Source organism: Oncorhynchus kisutch, linkage group LG2 (assembly GCF_002021735.2).
Source record: "Oncorhynchus kisutch isolate 150728-3 linkage group LG2, Okis_V2, whole genome shotgun sequence".
NCBI lineage: Eukaryota > Metazoa > Chordata > Actinopteri > Salmoniformes > Salmonidae > Oncorhynchus > Oncorhynchus kisutch.
In genome coordinates this window covers 13,331,941-13,356,189 of record NC_034175.2, presented here as the reverse complement: position 1 = coordinate 13,356,189, position 24,249 = coordinate 13,331,941, and the positions used below count along the sequence as shown (strand labels likewise).

General features: G+C 45.8%; 1 protein-coding gene across 3 annotated transcripts in view; it reads left to right on the top strand.

Annotated features, from left to right (window-relative positions):
• Positions 1 to 24,249, top strand: part of LOC109901036 (oxidation resistance protein 1-like) — a 209,693-nt gene that overhangs the window by 152,324 nt on the left and 33,120 nt on the right. For all 3 annotated transcript variants that reach the window (XM_031788002.1, XM_031788006.1, XM_031788011.1), the window contains one exon: positions 8,820 to 8,905. In XM_031788002.1, coding sequence (XP_031643862.1) covers positions 8,820 to 8,905 — 86 coding nt within the window. The remainder of the gene's footprint in view (positions 1 to 8,819; positions 8,906 to 24,249) is intronic.

Below are 24,249 nucleotides of genomic sequence, written 5' to 3'. Positions count from 1 at the left end.
TGTTTACCCTGCTAACCCTGCCTTCCCCGTTTACCCTGCCTACACTGCCTACCCTCTCTGCCCCACACATCCCTGTCAACAAACACATTATTTTACTCGCAAAGGTCATCTTGACCTTAAATCATTCTCACCAAGTTGAACTCACGTGGCCCCATGCATGCCTGGCTGGCTATCTCACAGGGAAGTAACTTCCCTGAGGTATCCTTCAGGCTAGTGATAGATACCAGTCACAGTCACCATCATGCAGGCGTTCTCTGCTGCTGCAGTTCTCGTTGTGCCTATTGGACTACCTCTTGGCATGAGTTACATCTTTGTTTTCTAAATATACAGCCTTCCTTTCAGTCAGTCACAAGACTGGACTCACACTGTTCAGCACCAGTGTTGTGTTTTTATTTCAAATGCCAAAGATAATGTTGTTGAACTAGATTATAATTTTCCATGACGAAACATTGTGGGACTTGCTTTAAACTCTTTAAAAATATTTTGTTGTGACTGGTGTAAATACAATGTTACACAGGTAGTTATTTATTTTATGTTTATTTAACTAGGCAAGTCAGGTAAGAACAAATTCTTATTTTCAATGACGGCCTATGAACAGTGGTTTATCTGCCTTGTTCATGGGGCAGAACGACAGATTTTTACCTTGTCAGCTCGGGGATTCAATCTTGCAACCTTTCAGTTACTAGTCCAATGCCCCCCAGGTATAAGAGCTGAATAGAACTTAGTGTTACCAGTCTGCCCTCCACCCCTCAACACCCTGTCCTGAGCAGCTACATGACTTATCTAGCGAAATAACATGAATGACAGTATACTGTAAGTAGGACCCCTCCCTCCCCTCTCCACCCTCTCACCTCACCTCTTCTCTCCACCCCCTGACTCCACCACCTCACCTCTACTCACCTCTCCTCTCTAACCCTCACCCCATCTCTCCACCCCCTCACCCCACCTATCCATCTCTCCTCTCCATACCCTCATCTCTCCTCTCCACCCCTCACCCCACCTCTCCACCCCTCACCTCCTCTCTACCCTTCACCCCACCTCTCCACCCTCTCACCCCACCCCACCTCTCCTCTCCACCCCCTCACCTCTGCTCTCCACTCCCTCTCCTCATCTCTCTACACCACCTCAACTCTCCTCTCCACCCCCCCCTCCTTTCTCCACCCCCTCTCCTCTCCACCCCCTCATCTCATCTCATCTCTCCTCTCCACCGCCTCCCCTCTCCTCACCTCCTCCTTTCCACCCTCTCACTTCACCTCTCCACCCCCTCACCTCATCTCTCCTCTCCACCCCCTCACCTCATCTCTCCTCTCCACCCCCTCTCCTCACCTCTCCTCTCCACCCCCTCTCCTCACCTCTCCTCTCCACCCCCTCTCCTCTCCACCCCCCTCTCCTCACCTCTCCTCTCCTCTCCACCCCCTCACTTCACCTCTCCTCTCCACCCCCCTCACTTCACCTCTCCTCTCCACCCCCTCTCCTCACCTCTCCTCTCCACCCCCCTCACCTCTCCTCTCCACCCCCTCACCTCTCCTCTCCACCCCCTCACTTCACCTCTCCTCTCCACCCCCTCTTCCCTCACCTCTCCTCTCCACCCCCCTCACTTCACCTCTCCACCCCCTCTCCTCACCTCTCCTCTCCACCCCCTCTCCTCACCGCTCCTCTCCTCTCCACCCCCTCACTTCACCCTCTCCTCTCCACCCCTCTCCTCACCTCTCCTCTCCTCACCTCTCCTCTCCTCTCCACCCCCTCTCCTCACCTCTCCTCTCCTCTCCACCCCCTCTCCTCACCTCTCCTCTCCTCCCACCCCTCTCCTCACCTCTCCTCTCCTCTCCACCCCCTCTCCTCACCTCTCCTCTCCACCCCCTCTCCTCTCCACCCCCTCTCCTCACCTCTCCTCTCCACCCCCCTCTCCTCACCTCACCTCTCCTCTCCACCCCCTCTCCTCACCTCTCCTCTCCTCTCCACCCCCTCTCCTCACCTCTCCTCTCCACCCCCTCTCCTCTCCACCCCCTCTCCTCACCTCTCCTCTCCACCCCCTCTCCTCACCTCACCTCTCCTCTCCACCCCCCTCTCCTCACCCTCTCCTCTCCTCTCCACCCCCTCTCCTCACCTCTCCTCTCCTCTCCACCCCCTCTCCTCACCTCTCCTCATCCACCCCCTCTCCTCACCTCACCTCTCCTCTCCACCCCCTCACTTCATCTCTCCACCCCCTCACCTCATCTCTCCTCTCCTCTCCACCCCCTCTCCTCACCTTTCCTCACCTCTCCTCTCCACCCCCTCTCCTCACCTCTCCACCCCCTCTCCTCACCTCTCCTCTCCACCCCCTCTCCTCACCTCTCCTCTCCACCCCCTCTCCTCTCCACCCCCCTCTCCTCACCTCTCCTCTCCTCTCCACCCCCTCTCCTCTCCACCCCCTCTCCTCACCTCTCCTCTCCACCCCCTCACTTCAACCTCTCCTCTCCACCCCCTCACTTCACCTCTCCTCTCCACCCCCTCTCCTCACCTCTCCTCTCCACCCCCTCTCCTCACCTCTCTCCTCTCCACCCCCTCACCTCGCCTCTCCACCCCCTCACCTCTCCTCTCCACCCCCTCACTTCACCTCTCCTCTCCACCCCCTCTTCCCTCACCTCTCCTCTCCACCCCCTCACTTCACCTCTCCACCCCCTCTCCTCACCTCTCCTCTCCTCTCCACCCCCCTCTCCTCACCTCTCCTCTCCTCCCACCCCCTCTCCTCACCTCTCCTCTCCTCTCCACCCCCTCTCCTCACCTCTCCTCTCCTCTCCACCCCCTCTCCTCACCTCTCCTCTCCTCTCCACCCCCTCTCCTCACCTCTCCTCTCCACCCCCTCTCCTCACCTCACCTCTCCTCTCCACCCCCTCTCCTCTCCTCTCCACCCCTCTCGTCACCTCTCCTCTCCACCCCCCTCTCCTCTCCCACCCCCTCTCATCACCTCTCCTCTCCACCCCCTCTCCTCACCTCACCTCTCCACCCCCTCTTTCCCTCACCTCTCCTCTCCACCCCCTCTCCTCTCCACCCCCTCACTTCCCCTCTCCTCTCCACCCCCCTCTCCTCACCTCTCCTCTCCACCCCCTCTCCTCACCTCTCCTCTCCTCTCCACCCCCTCACCTCTCCTCTCCTCTCCACCCCCTCTCCTCACCTCTCCATCCTCCATTGTTTTCTAAATAAACAGCCTTCAGTCAGTCACAAGACTGGACTCACACTGTTCAGCACCAATGTTGTGTTTTTATTTCAAATGCCAAAGATAATGTTGTTGAACTAGATTATAATTTTCCATTAAGAAAGATTATGGGACTTAATAGTATTTTTGTAGTAGTGGGAGAGGTTTAAATTGTTTTTACTTAAGCAAAGCAGTTAAATATAGTCAAAGTAACATTTTGTAAAATAATTGGTCTGATCACTTTGATTGACGACACTATCAACCTTGTTACTTTGGATACAACAGAAGGCCTGATTACCAACAATGATGAGACGGCCTACAGGGAGGAGGTGAGGACCCTGGAGGAGAGGTGCCAGGAAAATAACCTCTCCCTCAACGTCAACAAAACCAAGGAGCTGATTGTGGACTTCAGGAGACAGCAGATGGAGCACGCCCACATCCACATCGACGGGATCACATTTGGAGAAGGTGAAAAGCTCTGAAATGGACCATCCACACAGACGGTGTGGTGAAGAAGAAATGTGGCTTGGCCCCTAAAACCCTCACAAACTTTTACAGATGCACAATTGAGAGCATCCTTTTGGGCTGTATCACCGCAATGGGGCGGCAGGGTAGCCTAGTGGTTAGAGCGTTGGACTAGTAACCGGAAGGTTGCAAGTTCAAACCCCCGAGCTGACAAGGTACAATCTGTCGTTCTGTCCCTGAACAGGCAGTTAACCCACCCACTGTTCCTAGGCCGTCAACAAATAAGAATTTGTTCTTAACTGACTTGCCTAGTTAAATAAAGGTAAAATAAAATAAATAAAAACCGCAGGGCTCTCTAGAGGGTGGTGCGGTCTGCCCAATGCATCACCGGGGACACACTGCCTGCCCTCCATGACACCTACAGCACCCAATGTCATAGGAAGGCCGAAAAGATCATCAAGGACATCAACCACCCGAGCCGCTGCCTGTTCACCCGCTATCATCCAGAAAGAGAGGTCAGTACAGGTGCATCAAAGCTGGGACAGAGAGACTGAAAAACAGCTTCTATCTCAAGGCCATCAGTCTGTTAAATAGCTGTTAAATAGCCATCACTAGCTGGATACCACCTGGTTCCTCAACCCTGCCAATTAGAGGCTGTACATAGACATGGAACCACTGGTCACTTTAATAATGGAACTAGTCACTTTGTGAATTGTTAGATACTACCACACTGTTGGAGCTAGGAACACAAGCATTTCACTACACCCGCAATAACATCTGCTATATATGTGTATGTGACCAATAAAATGTGATTTGATTTGTGGGGCAGTTAGATCACACATTTCATCATAAATAACTCCACTCACACTACTACACTTGTATACACTCTCCTACTACAATACCTCAGTATATCAACTCTCCTACTAGAATACCTCAGTATATGAACACTCCTACTACAATACCTCAGTATATCAACTCTCCTACTAGAACACCTCAGTGTATCAACTCTCCTACTAGAATACCTCAGTGTATCAACTCTCCTACTACAATACCTCAGTATATGAACTCTACTAGAATACCTCAGTATATCAACTCTCCTACTACAATACCTCAGTATATCAACTCTCCTACTACAATACCTCAGTATATCAACTCTCCTACTACAATACCTCAGTATATGAACTCTCCTACTACAATACCTCAGTATATCAACTCTCCTACTAGAATACCTCAGTATATCAACTCTCCTACTAGAATACCTCAGTATATGAACACTCCTACTACAATACCTCAGTATATCAACTCTCCTACTAGAACACCTCAGTGTATCAACTCTCCTACTAGAATACCTCAGTGTATCAACTCTCCTACTACAATACCTCAGTATATGAACTCTACTAGAATACCTCAGTATATCAACTCTCCTACTACAATACCTCAGTATATCAACTCTCCTACTACAATACCTCAGTATATCAACTCTCCTACTACAATACCTCAGTATATGAACTCTCCTACTACAATACCTCAGTATATCAACTCTCCTACTACAATACCTCAGTATATCAACTCTCCTACTAGAACACCTCAGTATATCAACTCTCCTACTAGAACACCTCAGTATATGGCAACTGTAATAAGTACAGAAGACAATGAGGCATTGTTGAAATTTTAAATAAATTAAAAACTATTCCAGACCGGTGTGTATGTTTTAAAGTTCGGACAGCTGAAACGGTGTAAGAGGAGAACAAGATGAATAATAAGCCAGAAGTATGACAAAGATTTAAAGTGGGATATTTGCTGTCGCAAGTCCCATTAATGACATGAAGAGCAACAGTGTATCAGCTGTGGTGATAAGACTGTTGCTTTAGTTCTGTTTCTTTTGGATAGAGAAAGATGCAAATGAAATGAGATAACATGACCTTGACCCACATCTGTGAAATCTGGTGTTATACAACCCACTGTTTTTGCGGAGATAATCATTTAATGAGACTTGCTGTGGCCCCAGGCACAGTTGCTCCCATTATTTGTGACTTTGATCTCGCGATTGTATTCCCAGTATGCACTGCACTATTAAAACAAATATGCATTCAATGCTGTTGTTTAGTGTGCAACAACGTGTCACACAAACAGAACATTTGATTAACTGAGTAACTTCATTTGTGATGACAGTGTTTAATCAATTGTCTCCTATAGATCTAATTTTGATATTCATTGTAAATGTCAATTTTTGTTACTTGATAACATTTGGATAACATTGTGTACAGGATGTTCTTCTTGCTCTAGCAGAAAAGAGCAGAGTTTATCTAGCAGGCTGTTTACTAGAAGTGAACAGGTTCTCTGTAAAGGGGTAAGAGGTGTTATCATGTGTTCCTGTGGTGTAGACCCACTGAGATCTGATGATCTTTGTTGTTTAACATTGTGGTTCTGCTCTGCTCCCAGTGTGAAGAAATAGCCATGTTTCTGATGGCACATCATCACACTCCATGTAGATGTTCAAATTAGACCGTTCTCTCCCTCACTATGCAACACTCTGCTGCTGTGAATGTAGCTCTGAGTCTCTCCCTACCTCTCTCTCTCTCTCTCTCACTAATGTATCTCTCTTCCTCCCCTCTCTCTCTCTCTCTGTATCTCTCTTTCTGCTCTCGCTATAGCTCTCTCTCTGTGGCTCTCTCTCTCTGTGGCTCTCTGTAATTCTCTCTCTATGTGGCTCTCTCTCTGTAGCTCTCCCTGTGACTCTCTCTGTGGCTCTCTCTTTGTAGCTCTCTCTCTCTGTGGCTCTCTCTCTGTGGCTCTCTCTCTGTAGCTCTCTCTCTCTGTGGCTCTCTCTCTGTGGCGCTCTCTCTGTAGCTCTCTCTGTGGCTCTCTCTGTGGCTCTCTGTAGCTCTCTCTCTGTGGCTCTCTCTCTCTCTGTGGCTCTCTCTCTGTGGCTCTCTCTGTGGCTCTCTCTGTAGCTCTCTCTCTGTGGCTCTCTCTTCGTGGCTCTCTCTCTCTCTCTGTGGCTCTCTCTCTGTGGCTCTCTCTGTAGCTCTCTCTCTGTGGCTCTCTCTCTGTGGCTCTCTGTGGCTCTCTCTCTGTAGCTCTCTCCCTGTGGCTCTCTGTGGCTCTCTGTAGCTCTCTCTCTGTGGCTCTCTCTCTCTGTGGCTCTCTCTCTGTGTAGCTCTCTCTCTGTGGCTCTCTCTCTGTGTCTCTCTCTCTGTGGCTCTCTCTCTGTGGCTCTCTCTGTAGCTCTCTCTTCCTCCTCCCCCCTCCCCTCTCTCTCTCTTTCTCCTTTCTCCTTGCTCTCTTTCATTCTCATATTGGTTTTAGAATCAGGTGGTATTTATTCTTGGTCTTAATTCTCTCTCTATGTGGCTCTCTCTCTGTAGCTCTCCCTGTGGCTCTCTCTGTGGCTCTCTCTTTGTAGCTCTCTCTCTCTGTGGCTCTCTCTCTGTAGCTCTCTCTGTGGCTCTCTCTCTGTAGCTCTCTCTCTGGCTCTCTCTGTGGCTCTCTGTATCTCTCTCTCTGTGGCTCTCTCTCTCTCTCTGTGGCTCCCTCTCTGTGGCTCTCTCTGTGGCTCTCTCTGTAGCTCTCTCTCTGTGGCTCTCTCTTCGTGGCTCTCTCTCTCTCTCTGTGGCTCTCTCTGTAGCTCTCTCTCTGTGGCTCTCTCTCTGTGGCTCTCTGTGGCTCTCTCTCTGTATCTCTCTCCCTGTGGCTCTCTGTGGCTCTCTGTGGCTCTCTCTCTGTGGCTCTTTCTCTGTGGCTCTCTCTCTGTGGCTCTCTCTCTGTGGCTCTCTCTGAAGCTCTCTCTCTCTCTGTGGCTCTCTCTCTGTGTAGCTCTCTCTCTCTGTGTCTCTCTCTCTCTGTGTCTCTCTCTCTGTGTCTCTCTCTCTGTGGCTCTCTCTCTGTGGCTCTCTCTGTAGCTCTCTCTTCCTCCTCCCCCCTCCCCTCTCTCTCTCTTTCTCCTTTCTCCTTGCTCTCTTTCATTCTCATATTGGTTTTAGAATCAGGTGGTATTTATTCTTGGTCTTGACTTAGCCCTCATACCGCCACGTCAGTGTTTTGGTATCACATTAGTGTTATGTCTATGACCTGAAACAATATGTAACAGAGCTTCATGTCAGATACACTGCTGTTATACAACTGTAGTAGTGGGGTGTCAAATAAACCAAACCAGACAGCAGGGACACCATACTGTATGCTTCAATGCACGTCTGTTCGTCGTCTGATCGTCGAAGCTATCGCAGGCTTTATGGTGCGTTTGACAGACTACAAACATTATGCCATTACACCATGCCTATCATGGTGAATACAGAGTGGAATACCTCAGTATTGTACTTCTGTATTACAGTTGTCATATGCTGAGATATTCTCTCTCTTCAGTGCAGTGAGTCCTGAGCCAAATAGAATGGCTGCATGGCGAATGACTCATGTTTTCAGCCGAGCTGCTCGGTGACACAGACAGACGAAGTAAAGGACGTGTCAGGCTTCTGAACTGATCTGCTGCGTAGGCTGCATACTGAACATAACGGGGGGAACCTAGCCGACTGAGAGAGGATGTGCTCTGTACTGTACCGTAAGCCTTCTACCCCCAGCGCTCGGCCCCTGCTCTCTTCCAGCCCCATCCCTGTGATCTCAGATCCAGTCCTATACCCCATAGAATACCCGAGTCACGACCCTCACCTGTCTCCCCCAGCTCCATCCCTTGTCTAAGTTCACAGATCCTGCCTCCTGCCTTCAGCCCCCTCTCTCTCCTATCTCCCTCCCAATCCTCCCAGCTCCATCCCCTCCTCCTCTCCTCAGGTCCTCATGGAGGTCAAGGTGCTGTGTGTTTGCTGTGAGAGGAGAGGCAGCAGCAGAAGGCAAGGTGAACTAGAATCAACGCATGTCATTGTGCTGAGAGAGAGAGAGAGAGAGAGAGAGAGAGAGAGAGAGAGAGAGAGAGAGAGAGAGAGAGAGAGAGAGAGAGAGAGAGAGAGAGAGAGAGAGAGAGAACAAAAGAGAGGAGGAGAGCGAACTAGGAGAGGGAGAGAGAAAGAGGCTCCACTCTGCTCACATCGCAGGCTGACTGGCTCGCACACTCACTGTTGACGAATGAGCTGTCTACCCGTGTGGCTGGGAAACGGCGGCTTGTGACAAGGCAAGCTGGGGAGAGAGAGGAACATGAACGTAATGCGTACCTTGCCTCGCTTGCTTTCAGATACCGGCCAGAAGAAGAGTCAAGAGAAGAAGGATGGCAGCAGACGCATGTCGTTCCAGAGACCCAAAGGAACCATTGAGTATGCTGTAAGTAAACAGAGAGACTCTGTCAGGGTGTTTTAATGCTTCTTACTGCTCCTGCTGCTGCTGCTGTGCTGCTCTGTGTGTCTACTGGCTGTTGCCCTAGTCTGAGTAATAGCTGCTGTTGTGGTGTTGTGTTGTGAAATGGAACCTGGCCATGCTGGCTCAAATCGTTAGATGAGAGAGAGAGAGAGAGTGTGTGTGTGTGTGTGTGTGTGTGTGTGTGTGTGTGTGTGTGTGTGTGTGTGTGTGTGTGTGTGTGTGTGTGTGTGTGTGTGGAGGGAGAGAACGAAGCGTTTAGTATTTTACAGTTGCACGTGTGCAACGTTCAGTGTCTGTTTACATAAAGGGGGACTTTATATGACCAGCCAGACTCTCTACCGTATGATGGAGATGTATTCTAATAGATTAGACTTGTATCAATCCTGTTCCATTCTGCATTCTGATGTATAGGAGGAGAGAGGACTGTAGCTGTGTACGTATGTACGAACCGAGAGAGAGAGAGAAGAGAGAGAGACACTCAGTCAGAATGTGTAGTCTATATGTTAGCATTCATTCTGTGTGGTGCTTAGCAGTGAGCATTCCACCACTGTTTATGAATGACCTTCCACCTGGTGTTGTCATTGCTATTCATTTGCCATCTCTGTTTGGTGTGAGAGTGAGACAGAGAGACAGACCGGATGATCTGAAAATGGAGTCTGTCTCTGCTGCTGCTCTGGCTGGTAGTGTTCTTGAAATGACCCTCAAATCCAGCTTCAGTCAGACAGGTTTCTCTCTTTCTTCTCTTCTCTCCCTGGTAACACTGCATGGGGAGCGGAATGCTGTGGAGCTCGATCAGCCTGGCCACAGAGGAGAGGAGAGGAGAGGAGAGGCAGGCAGGCAGGCAGGGAGGGAGGGAGGGAGGGAGGGAGGGAGGGAGGGAGGGAGGGAGGGAGGGAGGGAGGGAGGGAGGGAGGGAGGGAGGGAGGGAGGGAAACTGATGGACCTTGTTTGATGACATGGTTCAGCATCTGGAGACATTTTTCTCCCCAATATATTTCCTCTCTCTTTTAGTAATTGTCCTGCTACTTTGATTCAGCAGTGATTGTGTGCGTGATCCCAATGCTTTCTGTTATCTCTGTTGCACTTGGAACGTTTTATACAGGTGTCATTCAGAACAGCCCCTGCCCCCACCTCTCATTCGCTCTGTGCCAAAGGGTGATGAACATGGGTGATGGGCAACAGGGTGATGGACAAGCCAGTTATTTTATGCTGGGGTGTGAAATAGAGGTCGGCCGATTAATCGGAATGGCCGATTAATTAGGGCCAATTTCAAGTTTTATTTAAACTTTATTTAACTCGGCAAGTCAGTTAAGAACACATTCTTATTTTCAATGATGGCCTAGGAACGGTGGGTTAACTGCCTCGTTCAGGGGCAGAACAACAGATTTTTACCTCGTCAGCTTGGGGGATTCAATCTTGCAACCTTATGTAACGGATGTGAAACGGCTAGCTTAGTTAGCGGTGCGCGCTAAATAGCGTTTCAATCGGTGACGTCACTTGCTCTGAGACCTTAAAGTAGTAGTTCCCCTTGCTCTGCAAGGGCCGCGGCTTTTGTGGAGCGATGGGTAACGACGCTTCGTGGGTGACTGTTGCTGATGTGTGCAGATGGTCCCTGGTTCGTGCCCGGGTATGGGTATGGGCGAGGGGACGGTCTAAAGTTATACTGTTACACTTACAGTTAACCAGTCCAATGCTCTAACCACCTGATTACATTGCACTCCACGAGGAGCCTGCCTGTTACGCGAATGCAGTAAGCCAAGGTAAGTTGCTAGCTAGCATTAAACGTATCTTATCAACTTAGTGTGCAGTACTAAGTTATCTTATCTTCAATCATAATCACTAGTTAACTACACATGGTTGAAGATATTACTAGTTTATCTAGCGTGTCCTGCGTTGCATATAATCGATGCGGTGTGTATCGTTGCTCCAATGTGTACCTAACCATAAACCTCAATGCCTTTCTTAAAATCAATACACAGAAGTATTTATTTTTAAAACTGCATATTTAGCTAAAAGAAATCCAGGTTAGCAGGCAATATTAACCAGGTGAAATTGTGTCACTTCTCTTGTATTCATTGCACGCAGAGTCAGTGTATATGCAACAGTTTGGGCCGCCTAATTTGCAGCAGGCTCGTAAGCATTCATTCAAACAGCACTTTCGTGCGTTTTGCCAGCAGCTCTGCTGTTTATGAATTTAAGCCTATCAACTCCCGAGATTAGGCTGGTGTAACCGAAATGGCTAGCTAGTTAGCTGGGTGCGCGCTAATAGCGTTTCAAACGTCACTCGCTCTGAGACTTGGAGTGGTTGTTCCCCTTGCTCTGCATGGGTAACGCTGTTTCGAGGGTGATTGTTGTCAATGTGTTCCTGGTTCGAGCCCAGGTAGGAGCGAGGAGAGGGACGGAAGCTATACTGTTAAACTGGCAATACTAAAGTGCCTATAAGAACATCCAATAGTCAAAGGTTAATGAAATACAAATGGTATAGTACTATAATTCCAATAATAAGGAACCACCAGCTTTCATATGTTCTCATGTTCTGAGCAAGGAACTTAAACATTAGATTTCTTACATGGCACATGTTGCACTTTTACTTTCTTCTCCAACACTTTGTTTTTGCATTATTTAAGCCAAATTGAACATGTTTCATTATTTATTTGAGGCTAAATTGATTTTATTGATGTATTATATTAAGTTAAAATAAGTGTTCATTCAGTATTGTTGTAATTGTCATTATTACAAATCAATTTTAAAAATCGGACCATTAAACGGTAATCTGCTTTTTTTTGGTCCTCCAATAATTGGTATCGGTATCGACGTTGAAAAATCATAATCGGTCGACCTCTAGTGTGAAAAGTGTACAATAGCAGGAGGATAGGACAGGATATTTGTTATAGTAAAGACAGTTTGTCATGGACTAGTGTTAAAGAGAGAGGGGTGTTACAGTGGATAAACATTGGATTCAGGGAAAATATACTCATCATGCCTCACTCACATAGCAGCACGGCACCACCGTCTCCCCAGCCTGCTGGCCACTGCACCCCCCTTCTCTCTCTCTCTGTCTCTCTGTCTCTCTGTCTCTCTCTTTCTCTCTCTGTCTCTCTCTCTCTCTGTGTGTCTCTGTCTCTGTCTCTCTGTCTCTCTCTCTGTCTCTCTCTCTGTCTCTCTCTCTCTCTCTCTCTCTCTCTCTCTGTAGTCTGTCTGTCTGTCTCTCTCTCTCTGTCTCTCTCTCTGTTTCTCTCTCCATCCTCGTTCTCTCTCTCTCTGTCTCTCTCTCTGTCTCTCTCTCTGTCTCTCTCTCTGTCTCTCTCTCTCTCTCTCTCTCTCTCTCTCTCTCTCTCTCTCTCTCTCTCTCTCTGTAGTCTGTCTGTCTGTCTCTCTCTCTCTGTCTCTCTCTGTTTCTCTCTCCATCCTTGTTCTCTCTCTCTCTGTCTCTCTCTCTGTCTCTCTGTCTCTCTCTGTGTCTCTCTCACTGTCTCTCTCTCTGTCTCTCTCTCTCTGTCCCTGTTTCTGTCTCTCTCTCTCTGTCCCTGTTTCTGTCTCTCTCTCTCTCTCTCTGTTTCTCTCTCCATCCTCTTTCTCTCTCTCTCTGTCTCTCTCTCTCTGTCCCTGTTTCTGTCTCTCTCTCTCTCTGTTTCTCTCCATCCTCGTTCTCTCTCTGTCTCTGTCTCTCTCTCTCTCTCTGTCTCTGTCTGTCTCTCTCTGTCTCTCTCTCTCTCTCTCTCTCTCTGTCTCTCTCTCTCTGTCTCTCTCTCTGTCTCTCTCTCTCTCTCTCTCTCTCTGTCTCTCTCTCTCTCTCTCTCTCTCTCTCTGTCTATCTCTCTCTCTCTCTCTCTCTCTGTTTCTCTCTCCATCCTCGTTCTCTCTCTGTCTATACTCTTTCTCTCTCTATCTCCCATGGTAAGGATTCCAGAAAATATTGTGATGATGGAGGGAACCATGCCAACGGTTGCGTGAACTTTCCAGTCATGACATGCTGCAACACCGCCCTTAGAGAGTGTTTAAGGTTGTGTGGCATGGCTGCCTCCATCCGCCACACACACACACACACACACACACACACACACACACACACACACACACACACACACACGTGTGCCGCGCACAGAGACACACACGCGCGCGCACAGAGACATACACGCACACAGCACCCATCCTACGAGATAGCCCTAGATGCATGGAGACTTTCCCAGTGATTGAGAAGCGGCTTTATCTTAAACTGTTCTTCCACGCTGTGCTGTGCTGCACTGGGCTTGGGGACGGACAGCTACTGTTTCCATCTGTTCTCACCAGATAGACATGTTTATAATCCTCTGCCTGGTGCCTACAGAAAAGAAAAGGAAGGCTTTGTCACTTTATCAAATTTTGTGATCGCTCGTTTTTAGACAAAAAAATAAACCTCAATATTTGCCTACTCATTCTGATAGGCACACCTATTAGCTGACCTTCAGCCAATTAAAAATGGTGTTTGTTTGAACTCCAGGAAGTAGAGGGGAATGGAATGGAACAGACTGAAACATTATTTTGTTCAAATATAATTTGATTTGGGAGGAATTATGCGAATTAAATTGCACCTAAATTGGCCATTTTAAATGATAGGAATCATATAATATTCAATAAATATAGTACATCAAATTTATTTCAAATCAAATTTATTTATATAGCCCTTCGTACATCAGCTGATATCTCAAAGTGCTGTACAGAAACCCAGCCTAAAACCCCAAACAGCAAGCAATGCAGGTGTAGAAGCACGGTGGCTAGGAAAAACTCCCTAGAAAGGCCAATACCTAGGAAGAAACCTAGAGAGGAACCAGGCTATGTGGGGTGGCCAGTCCTCTTCTGGCTGTGCCGGGTGGAGATTATAACAGAACATGGTCAAGATGTTCAATGTTCATAAATGACCAGCATGGTCGAATAATAATAAGGCAGAACAGTTGAAACTAGAGCAGCAGCACAGTCAGGTGGAAGTTGAAACTGGAGCAGCAGCATGGCCAGGTAGACTGGGGACAGCAAGGAGTCATCATGTCAGGTAGTCCTGGGGCATGGTCCTAGGGCTCAGGTCAGTTGAAACTGGAACAGCAGCATGGCCAGGTGGACTGGGGACAGCAAGGAGTCATCATGTCAGGTAGTCCTGGGGCATAACATCCGATTTGGACCCAAAACATTCTAACAATGAGTAAGACATGGATCAAATTATGGATCAAATTATATTTCAACAAAATAATGTTGCAGGAATGCCTATCTTATCTGTTTCTAAAAACAGAAACTATTTCATAACATTCAGAGATTGTGGGTTTCGAAATCCTCTTTCTTGTGCTTTTTGAGGTGGATCGACCCTACAGAAACGGTAGGATACATTTAATGTGTCTTAATACTGCAGTTAATGACTCAACACATGTTCCAGTTGTGTGGCTTTTTACAACAGTGTGAGGTAAGGACTCCTAATGACTGTAGTATACACTGTGCCGCGATGCAAGAAGGGTGTGTGTGTGTGTGTGTGTGTGTGTGTGTGTGTGTGTGTGTGTGTGTGTGTGTGTGTGTGTGTGTGTGTGTGTGTGTGTGTGTGTGTGTTGAATTGATTACTAGAAATGGATGAGTCAGTCAGAGGGGGGGACTGGATCCTCACAATCACTCCTATTGATAGCATTATTCACACTGGTGTGGTGGTAGTGGGGGACCAGAATGGGCCCACTGTTTCAGGTTTTTCACATCTGTATGTATGTGAGAGAGGAGAGGAGAGGTCAGTCATCAGCACTGTCACCACCCACTCTGTCACAATAACAACTCTGAGGAGCAGCAGTCAAATGTCAACGCATGTACTGCAGCTCCACTATCTTCTCACCTACTATAGCACCATGCTTATTGGAGATGTAGTAGTCATGGCAATGCCATGTTCTGTTAGCTTCTTCTAGGCCAATGTATGTGTCCCATATGGTTCCTATAAGGGATGTAACGAATCAGCGTATGCATCGGCCCCTGGTTCAGATATTTAAGTAGCACTGGTCATCAAAACTTGTTTAAACCATTCTAATAGATGCAACAGTTGGGCAATGGATGAAGATACGCCCAAGTTTTTGTATTGTTAAAATCCATCAAATATTAACTGAGTTATAACACATAAAACATTTTACTGGTACGGACAAATAATGGAGTTCTGTGATTTTGGAGGGAATTCAGGTAATTTATTGTAATTTTTAAAAATTATTTGTTGACATAACCAGCACTCACCTACCAGCACTCACCTGCTCTGTCTACCCTACCTGCTCTCACCTGCTCTGTCTACCCTACCTGCTCTCACCTGCTCTGTCTACCCTACCAGCACTCACCTGCTCTGAGTCTACCCTACCCTACCAGCACTCACCTGCTCTGTCTACCCTACCTGCTCTCACCTGCTCTGTCTACCCTACCAGCACTCACCTGCTCTGTTACCCTACCTTCTCTGTCTACCCTACCTGTACTCACCTGCTCTGTCTACCCTACCTGCACTCACCTGCTCTGTCTACCCTACCTGCTCTGTCTACCCTACCTGTACTCACCTGCTCTTTTACCCTACCTGCTCTCACCTGCTCTGTTACCCTACCTGTACTCACCTGCTCTGTCTACCCTACCAGCACTCACCTGCTCTGTCTACCCTACCTGTAGTCACCTGCTCTGTCTACCCTACCTGTACTCACCTTTTCTGTCTACCCTACCAGCACTCACCTACTCTGTTACCCTACCTGCTCTGTCTACCCTACCAGCACTCACCTGCTCTGTCTACCCTACCTGCACTCACCTGCTCTGTCTACCCTACCTGCTCTGTCTACCCTACCTTCTCTGTCTACCCTACCTGCACTCACCTGCACTGTCTACCCTACCTGCTCTGTCTACCCTACCTGCTCTGTCTACCCTACTTGCTCTGTCTACCCTACCTGCACTCACCTGCACTGTCTACCCTACCTGCACTCACCTGCACTGTCTACCTGCACTCACCTGCACTGTCTACCCTACCTGCACTCACCTGCACTGTCTACCCTACCTGCACTCACCTGCACTGTCTAGACTGCCTCATGCATTACTGTTGTTGTCACGTTCTCTTGCATAATTCAACAAGTGTGTCAATAGAAGGATACCCTCAGATTAAAAATCAGATTCACGGTCTCCTCTGCTGTTCGGTGTCCTCTGCCTCTGACTGGGAGAATGTCTGTCCTAGCTGTCAGTTGTAATGGCCGTAAAATGAGGCATCTGAATGATGAACAACGGCACAGCAGTGGCACACACAATGCATGCCATTAGGGTGGTAAAGACAAAGTCGCTATGGCAACGGTCATCCCATATGCACATATCCAGGCTTCATCAGACAGGCTGCATTGTAAGCCTCTGGAGCGATATTCCTTCTGATATTCCATTCTGGATGATTAAACCATTTGCAGAACGTATAATCTATATTCTTTCCTGTTTGATTGCGCACACAGACTCCTTTTCTTGTTTTGTGACTCACATTTCACCTTGTTTTGGATTCTATCAGTTTTGACATCACTTTATTGGGAATTGAATTGGCTTGATTAATCCCTGGATTAGAAAGTGTTGTCTCTATCATTTTTTTAAATGCATTTACCGTATCTGTGCCAGGTTATAGCTGACCTAGCAAGCATCAACGTGATGGTAGGCTACACACTGCTGTTCCACGGGTCTGTCTGGATCCAGTCTGATGTTCCACCACAGGGTAGAGTTTTGGTCATGTGTGTCTTTCTATGGCACCATTAGTCAGCTCTGTCTGTCTGTCCTTCTTGAGTCAGTTTGTCCTCTCAGTCAGACAAGGTGACCATTACCAGTTAGACAATACACATTTAATAATTAGAATAGTTAATTAATGATTCCCATCAACAGGCAGTAAATTACCATCCAATAAGGAAACAGTGCTGAAACAGGTTGTATTGGTGTTGAAATGAGGAGGTAAGGCTAAAAAGAAATAGTCCATGGATGATATGTTAGCAAATGGTACTCAGTAAGAATCAATGCAGTGTGCTGCTACTGCTGAACTAGTCTGGATGAATGGCTGTGCTGCCTGCATTAGTGTTGGAGCTACAGACTGTAACAGTATGCGGTGGATATTGACTGTCTGCTTATGTTCCCAACAAGATAAAATAGGATTTGGCTTTTTGTCCGAAGAGACAGACTTTTATTCAATCTCCTGCGAAAAAATATAATGTTAATTTAACACTGCCACTCTAAGTATTATTAAGTACTGCACACTAAGTTGTAAATATTGTAGAGCTTTATTGCTGAGCTTGTACTTTTTGTTGACATGCTGGCTTGTTGTTTTAAGATGTTGTTAATGCCCATGCTGTAGGCTGTAAATGTGGTGGTTGTCATTTGTGTCTTATAGTTTAACTGTTTGGTGTCTGATATCAACAGCAGTGTCTTTCTGTGCCTTCCTTTTCACAACACTTTATTAATCAACATGATATGTTGTAAAAGCCCATCTGTTACAAATCGGATAAGACTACACATCAATCACAGTAGTCCTTGAGTTGGCAGTTCTAAAAGATATGTCATCGACAGTGACAGTCGGCTATAGTGATTGGTTGTGTCCGATATTTTAACCTATTTTATATATAGTTAACTACTTTTGACCAGAGCCATGTGCTGGCCCTGGTTAAACATAGTGCACTACAGTATATAGGAAATAGGGTGCCTTTTCAGATGCAGACAGTGTTTATTGGTTATATTGAAAGGTTCCTTACATCATTTTGTCATTTCAAATAAAATCAAATAAAATTTATTTATATAGCCCTTCGTACATCAGCTGATATCTCAAAGTGCTGTACAGAAACCCAGCCTAAAACCCCAAACAGCAAGCAATGCAGGTGTAGAAGCACGGTGGCATCATGTCAGGTAGTCCTGGGGCATGGTCCTAGGGCTCAGGTCCTCCGAGAGAGAGAAAGAAAGAGAGAATTTGAGAGAGCATATGTGGGATGGCCAGTCCTCTTCTGGCTGTGCCGGGTGGAGATTTTAACAGAACATGGCCAAGATGTTCAAATGTTCATAAATGACCAGCATGGTCGAATAATAATAAGGCAGAACAGTTGAAACTGGAGCAGCAGCACGGCCAGGTGGACTGGGGACAGCAAGGAGTCATCATGTCAGGTAGTCCTGGGGCATGGTCCTAGGGCTCAGGTCCTCCAAGAGAGAGAAAGAAAGAGAGAAGGAGAGAATTAGAGAACGCACACTTAGATTCACACAGGACACCGAATAGGACAGGAGAAGTACTCCAGATATAACAAACTGACCCTAGCCCCCCGACACATAAACTACTGCAGCATAAATACTGGAGGCTGAGACAGGAGGGGTCAGGAGACACTGTGGCCCCATCCGAGGACACCCCCGGACAGGGCCAAACAGGAAGGATATAACCCCACCCACTTTGCCAAAGCACAACTTACCATCCTGAGACAAGGCTGAGTATAGCTCACAAAGATCTCTGCCATGGCACAACCCAAGGGGGGGGGGCGCCAACCCAGACAGGATGACCACATCAGTGATTCAACCCACTCAGGTGACGCACCCCTTCCAAGGGCGGCATGAGAGAGCCCCAGTAAGCCAGTGACTAATTTCCAGTGTTTATACAGGCATGGTTTGATATTGAGTCTGTCCAAGTGTTTTAGTTATTTAGCTTGGTGTTCAGTTAACAGCCAAAATAGTGAGTGAGTGAAGTCCTCATCACAAAGTCCTCATCATTTCACACTTTCCTCATGTAGTTCGCACTGGAACGATGAGAATTGTTTTGTTGTCTTCTAAAGATGGTTTGGGATTTTAAGTTGTGAAAGAAACAGCGTTTGTAGTATAATTAAAGGTGCAATATGTAGAAATCGTTTATCCATTTCCTGGTTGCAAAACTTCTAATGGTTTGCCTAATTTCAGTTTGTGACAAAACAAGCAGTGTAGAGAATCATTGTACCATCTCAACTACTGTGAAATATATTTTCAATAACCCCAAATTTGAATTTTGAGCTGTTTGAAGCTGGTGTACAAAAACAAAAGTAATATACGCAAAAACGAGCCATAAGAACAGGAAGCATAGAAATACCGCACATAGAACAGATGTACAGCTTCTTAGACTTGCTTTCAATGACATATCTATAACTCACATTTCTATGTCAATTTAGTTCGGTCATATTGCAGGTTTTAGTCACTCCTCCCTAACACCAGACACACAGATAAGAGAGGTCCATGGTTGCTAACATGCTGACTACACCGGCCACACATGCGCCATCATGTTGATTTTGTCTATCCCCACCAGATGCGATCATGACACGTAGGTTAAAATACCAAAATCAACTGTGAATCAATTATATTAATTTCGGGTCAGGACTAAACACATGAAACATTCATGGACATTTAGTTAGCTAGCTAGGTTGTCCTGGGACATGAACATTGGGGGCTCTATTTTCTGCTGGCGTTTAGCCAGTGCAATTGTTAAATGCACGCTCTTTTGCAATTTCGATCTGTTAAAGCTGGCACTCTTCTGTTTTCTAACCCTTGCACCAGGTTTGGTCATTTAGCTTTCTTTTATGAGCTCACTTGCGCTGAGGTGGAAGGGGTGGCAATATTTGAGGTGTGTCCTTAAAAACATGTGTGAAAGGAACAATTTCAGGTAACGCTGGTGGGGATATGAAATCAACCAAAAGCTGGACAGCGGTAACATGATTGGTTATGACGTGGATTTTGAGAGCGGAGGCGCAGTCTATTCAGCCATGACGCACAGTGCCCATATGCACATGGAATGCGAAAGATACCATTTTATTTGTCACATGCACCGACTACTATTACCGTGAAATGCTAACTTACAAGCCCTTTCCTCTAGCAGAACCCCCCCCCCCCCACAACAGCCAGTGAAAGTGCAGGGCGCCAATTTCAAAACAACAAAAATCTCATAATTAAAATTCCTCAAGCATACAAGTATTTTACACCATTTTAAAGATAAATTCTCATTAATCCAGCCACAGTGTCTGATTTCAAAAAGGATTTACAACGAAAGCACCACAAACAATTATGTTAGGTCACCACCAAGCAACAGAAAAACACAGCCATTTTTCCAGCCAAAGAGAGGAGTCACAAAAATCAGAAATAGAGATCAAATTAATCACTAACCTTTGATGATCTTCATCAGATAACCCTCATAGGAATTCATGTTACGCAATACATGTATGTTTTGTTTGATGAAGTTCATATTTATATAAAAAACTTTACATTGGCGCCTTACGTTCAGTAGTTCTAAAACATGCAGTGATTGTGCAGAGAGCCACATCAATTTACAGAAATACTCATAATAAACATTGATAAAGATACGACTATTATCCATGGAACTTTAGATAAACTTCTCCTTAATGCAACCGCTGTGTCAGATTTTTTTTTAACTACAGAGAAAGCAAACCATGCAATAATCTGAGTACAGCCTTTAGACAACAAAGCAGCCAAAAAGATACCCGCCATATTGGGTAGTCAACATTACTCAGAAATAGCATTTTAAATATTCACTTACATTTGATGAGATGATCTTCATCAGAATGCACTCCCAGGAATCCCAGTCTCACCATAAATGTTTGATTTGTTCGATAATGTCCATCAGTTATGTCCAAATATATGGAATCAATCCCTTCCTTTAGAGTAGAATCCTCAAAACAGGTTCTAAATACTGTTGACATCTAGTGGAAGCCTTGGGAATTGAAACATAACTAATATCCCACTGTATCTTCAATGGGTGCTGAGTTGAAAAACTACAAACCTCAGATTTCCCACTTCCTGGTTCGATTTTTTTTTCTCAGGTTTTTGCCTGCCATATGAGTTCTGTTATACTCACAGACATCATTCAAACAGTTTTAGAAACTTCAGAGTGTTTTTTAAACAAATTATATGCAAGTAGCTTAATAGCAAGTAGCTTAATTTGGGCACGTTTTTCATCCAGGCTACCCAATACTGCCCCCTACCCCAAAGAAGTTAATAACCAACAATGCAGTTAAGAAAATATAAATAAACTAAAGTAAAAAAAAATTATGTCAATGAGTAGGGGTACAGGTTAGTCGAGGTAATTTGTACATGTAGGTAGAGGTAAAGTGACTATGCATAGATAATAAACAGCGAGTAGCAGCAGATGCAAATTAATTACTTAAAAATCATACAATGTGAATTTCTGGATTTTTGTTTTAGATTCTGTCTCTCACAGTTGAAGTGTACCTATGATAAACATTACAGACCTCTACATGCTTTGTAAGTCGGAAAACCTGCAAAATCGTTTGTTCTCCCCACTGTATATGTGATCCCCAATCAGAGACAACGATAGACAGCTGCCTATGTGCCTAAAAAACCCTCCATGTAGGCTATGCCTAAAAAAAAACTCTGTGTAGGCTATGCCTAAAAAAACTACATGAAGGCTATATGCCTAAAAAACCCTCCATGTAGGCTATACTGTATGCCTAAAAAAACTCCATGTAGACTATATGCCCCCCAAAAAAACTCCATGTAGGCTATGCCTAAAAAAAACTACATGTAGGCTATATGCCTAAAAAACCCTCCATGTAGTCTATATGCCTAAAAAACCTACATGTAGACTATATGCCCCCCAAAAAAACTCCATGTAGTCTATATGCCTAAAAAACGGCCATGTAGTCTATACGCCTAAAAAACAATCCATGTAGGCTATATGCCTAAAAAACCTTTCCATGTAGGCTATATGCCTAAAAAACCCTTCCATGTAGTCTATATGCCAAAAAAAACCTCCATGTAGGCTATATGCCTAAAAACCGCCCATGTAGTCTATATGCCTAAAAAACCCTCCATGTAGGCTATATACCTAAAAAAAAAATCGGTGTAGGCTATATGCCTAAAAAAAAACTCCATGTAGGCTATATACCTAAAAACCCTTCCATGTAGTCTATATGCCTAAAAAACCCTCCATGTAGTCTATATGCCTAAAAAAACCTCCATGTAGTCTATATGCCTAAAAAACCCTCCATGCAGTCTATATGCCTAAAAAACCCTCCATGTAGTCTATATGCCTAAAGAAATTAGATGATCCAGTGACACTCGTATTTAGAAACATTCAAGTTATGTTCATGTAACATTATTCTATTTTTAAAACACAGCCCTTATAGGCTACCCTTACCCTAGCTTATCATTCTTATCCTGGCCATGCATAGGCCAAGTAGCCTATTCATTAAAAGGTTTCTAAATGGTCTCCTTTTGCTGTCATGCTTTTGCATTGTTCACAATTCACATAGGCCTATCTGCAGTGCATAGGCTACTCTACTCCGTTCGGCTTGTATCCATCCCCATTTTCAAAGAGCTCCTCTTGTCTGGTTACCAAAGACACGCTCCTCCACAAACATATTCAAATTACGGGAGCCTAGTATTTTGTATTTGAAGAGAAGTGCGATGTGTAAAGGCCTATACTTGTTGAAGTCAGTTACAACAATGTTGACTGTCAACACTCCAAACATATTGATCAAACACTGGATGGTTTTTTTTTCAATAGCCAATGCTTTTTAATAAACTGTATCAATCCACAATGGACTAGGAAGAGACTATTCTGTGCCCCCAGCCGAACCAGAGTAGATGACAATGCAAAGACCGCCAATAACCGACAGAATTTGGGACAACGGCATGCCGCATTAAGCCATGAAACACTCGTCACACGTATAATTAAGCCAAGCCCTCCTCACACTTAGAATTGATTTATTCATCCAAACCCAGCCTTTTCGTGCTAACGCCAGCTATTCCTCTCATAATTACAGCAGTGAAAACAGCAGAAGTATTCCTGACCCACCCCTGGACCTATAGCCCTACCGCCAGCGCTAAGATTTACCATTGAATTAGGTTTGTTAAAATAGAGCCCTGGGTTGTTCTTTTACCTACCATATGGTCCTCTTTTTAACAGGTTCTTTGGAGAATTTTGGCCTGGAGTCCTACACAATCTTGTGTTTTTCTCCCCGACAGTTAATCCACAGATAAAAAAGGAAAACTAGTTTTGTTTTTAGTTAGTTATCTTTAATTACTCTCTCCTCGTTGGTTTGTCAAGCATCCACATGGGTTTGGGTTTTCTGATATCCAATAAGGATGGGACTTGCAGAGCGTGGAGTTTCTCAAATAGAACCAAGTCCTATTTTAGCGCTTGGCGAGTCAGATGCTAGTTCACACGTGTGAGCGGTGTGGGTGAATTGATCAAATAACATGTATGTGTACATTTATTTTGCAACGCTCATGCATGCAACATGGCCGTTGTGGTTTGTCTGTCAGGCTGAGCTTCTGTTTTTGTAGCATTTGCAAATTATTCTGTTGGTGTCATATGTGACTGTCACAGACACAATATTCCTGCTTTATTCATCTTCCAATGTGTCTGTTGAGTTCTTCTGACACACACTACCTGCTTGCACTGCTTATGACTCTGTGTATGTGGGTGTGGGTGTACATGGTGTGTGTGCGTGGCGTGCGTGTGCATTTTTCTGTCTTTCCGTCTAGGCCCAAGACTGTCCTCCTGTCTGGGGAGAGATTGTTTATCTTACGAGTTTAGAAGAGCAGACGATGACATTCATGTTGTTTTGAATTGTTTCCTTCCTCTGTCCTATGAAGTCACCTGACTGAGCCAGTCTCATGACTGTTACACAGCCCCATGATCCACCATTATACAACTCAGAGTCACTGTCAGCAGCCCTGTTTTTATACACACACACCGTCTGTCCGGTTCCCCTGCCTCTCCCACGAGCCCCCTCTCCCACACACTAGGAGTTCTTGACATCCCTGTCATTGTTAGTTGGTAGGCAGAAGCCCACAGGACTTGTGAGTTATTTACCAGCTCAGACACATGTCTCTGTAGTGCAGTTATATAGCTACCAGAAGAATCTGGCTAATGCACAGCTGGCTACAGGAAGCAGATCGAATAGTTGCAGGTCTGCCTCAATGTCAACCCACACAGGCTGTTAGATCTGTGACACTCAGTCTGCATCCTCTAAAAGACATTGAAATAGCACACATACAGTACTGTACAAGCTGTAGGCCTATAGTGTAATGTATGTAAATTACATCCTGCGTCCCTCTTTACTAAGTTTGTTTATCCACTGGGCCAAATATACTAAGATGTCAACCAAACTGGATGATGATTGAATGTGAATGTCAGGTGTTTGCCTGGTGGGTTGGAATCATGTGAGTAAGGTCATATGGTGAAACAAGGCTCATATTGACATTCATGTAAACATATGCTCTTCCTTACCTCCAGTTAGTGTAGTCAGTGGTGCTATTTATGAACAGCCCTAATTCACCATCTCCAGTTTAATACA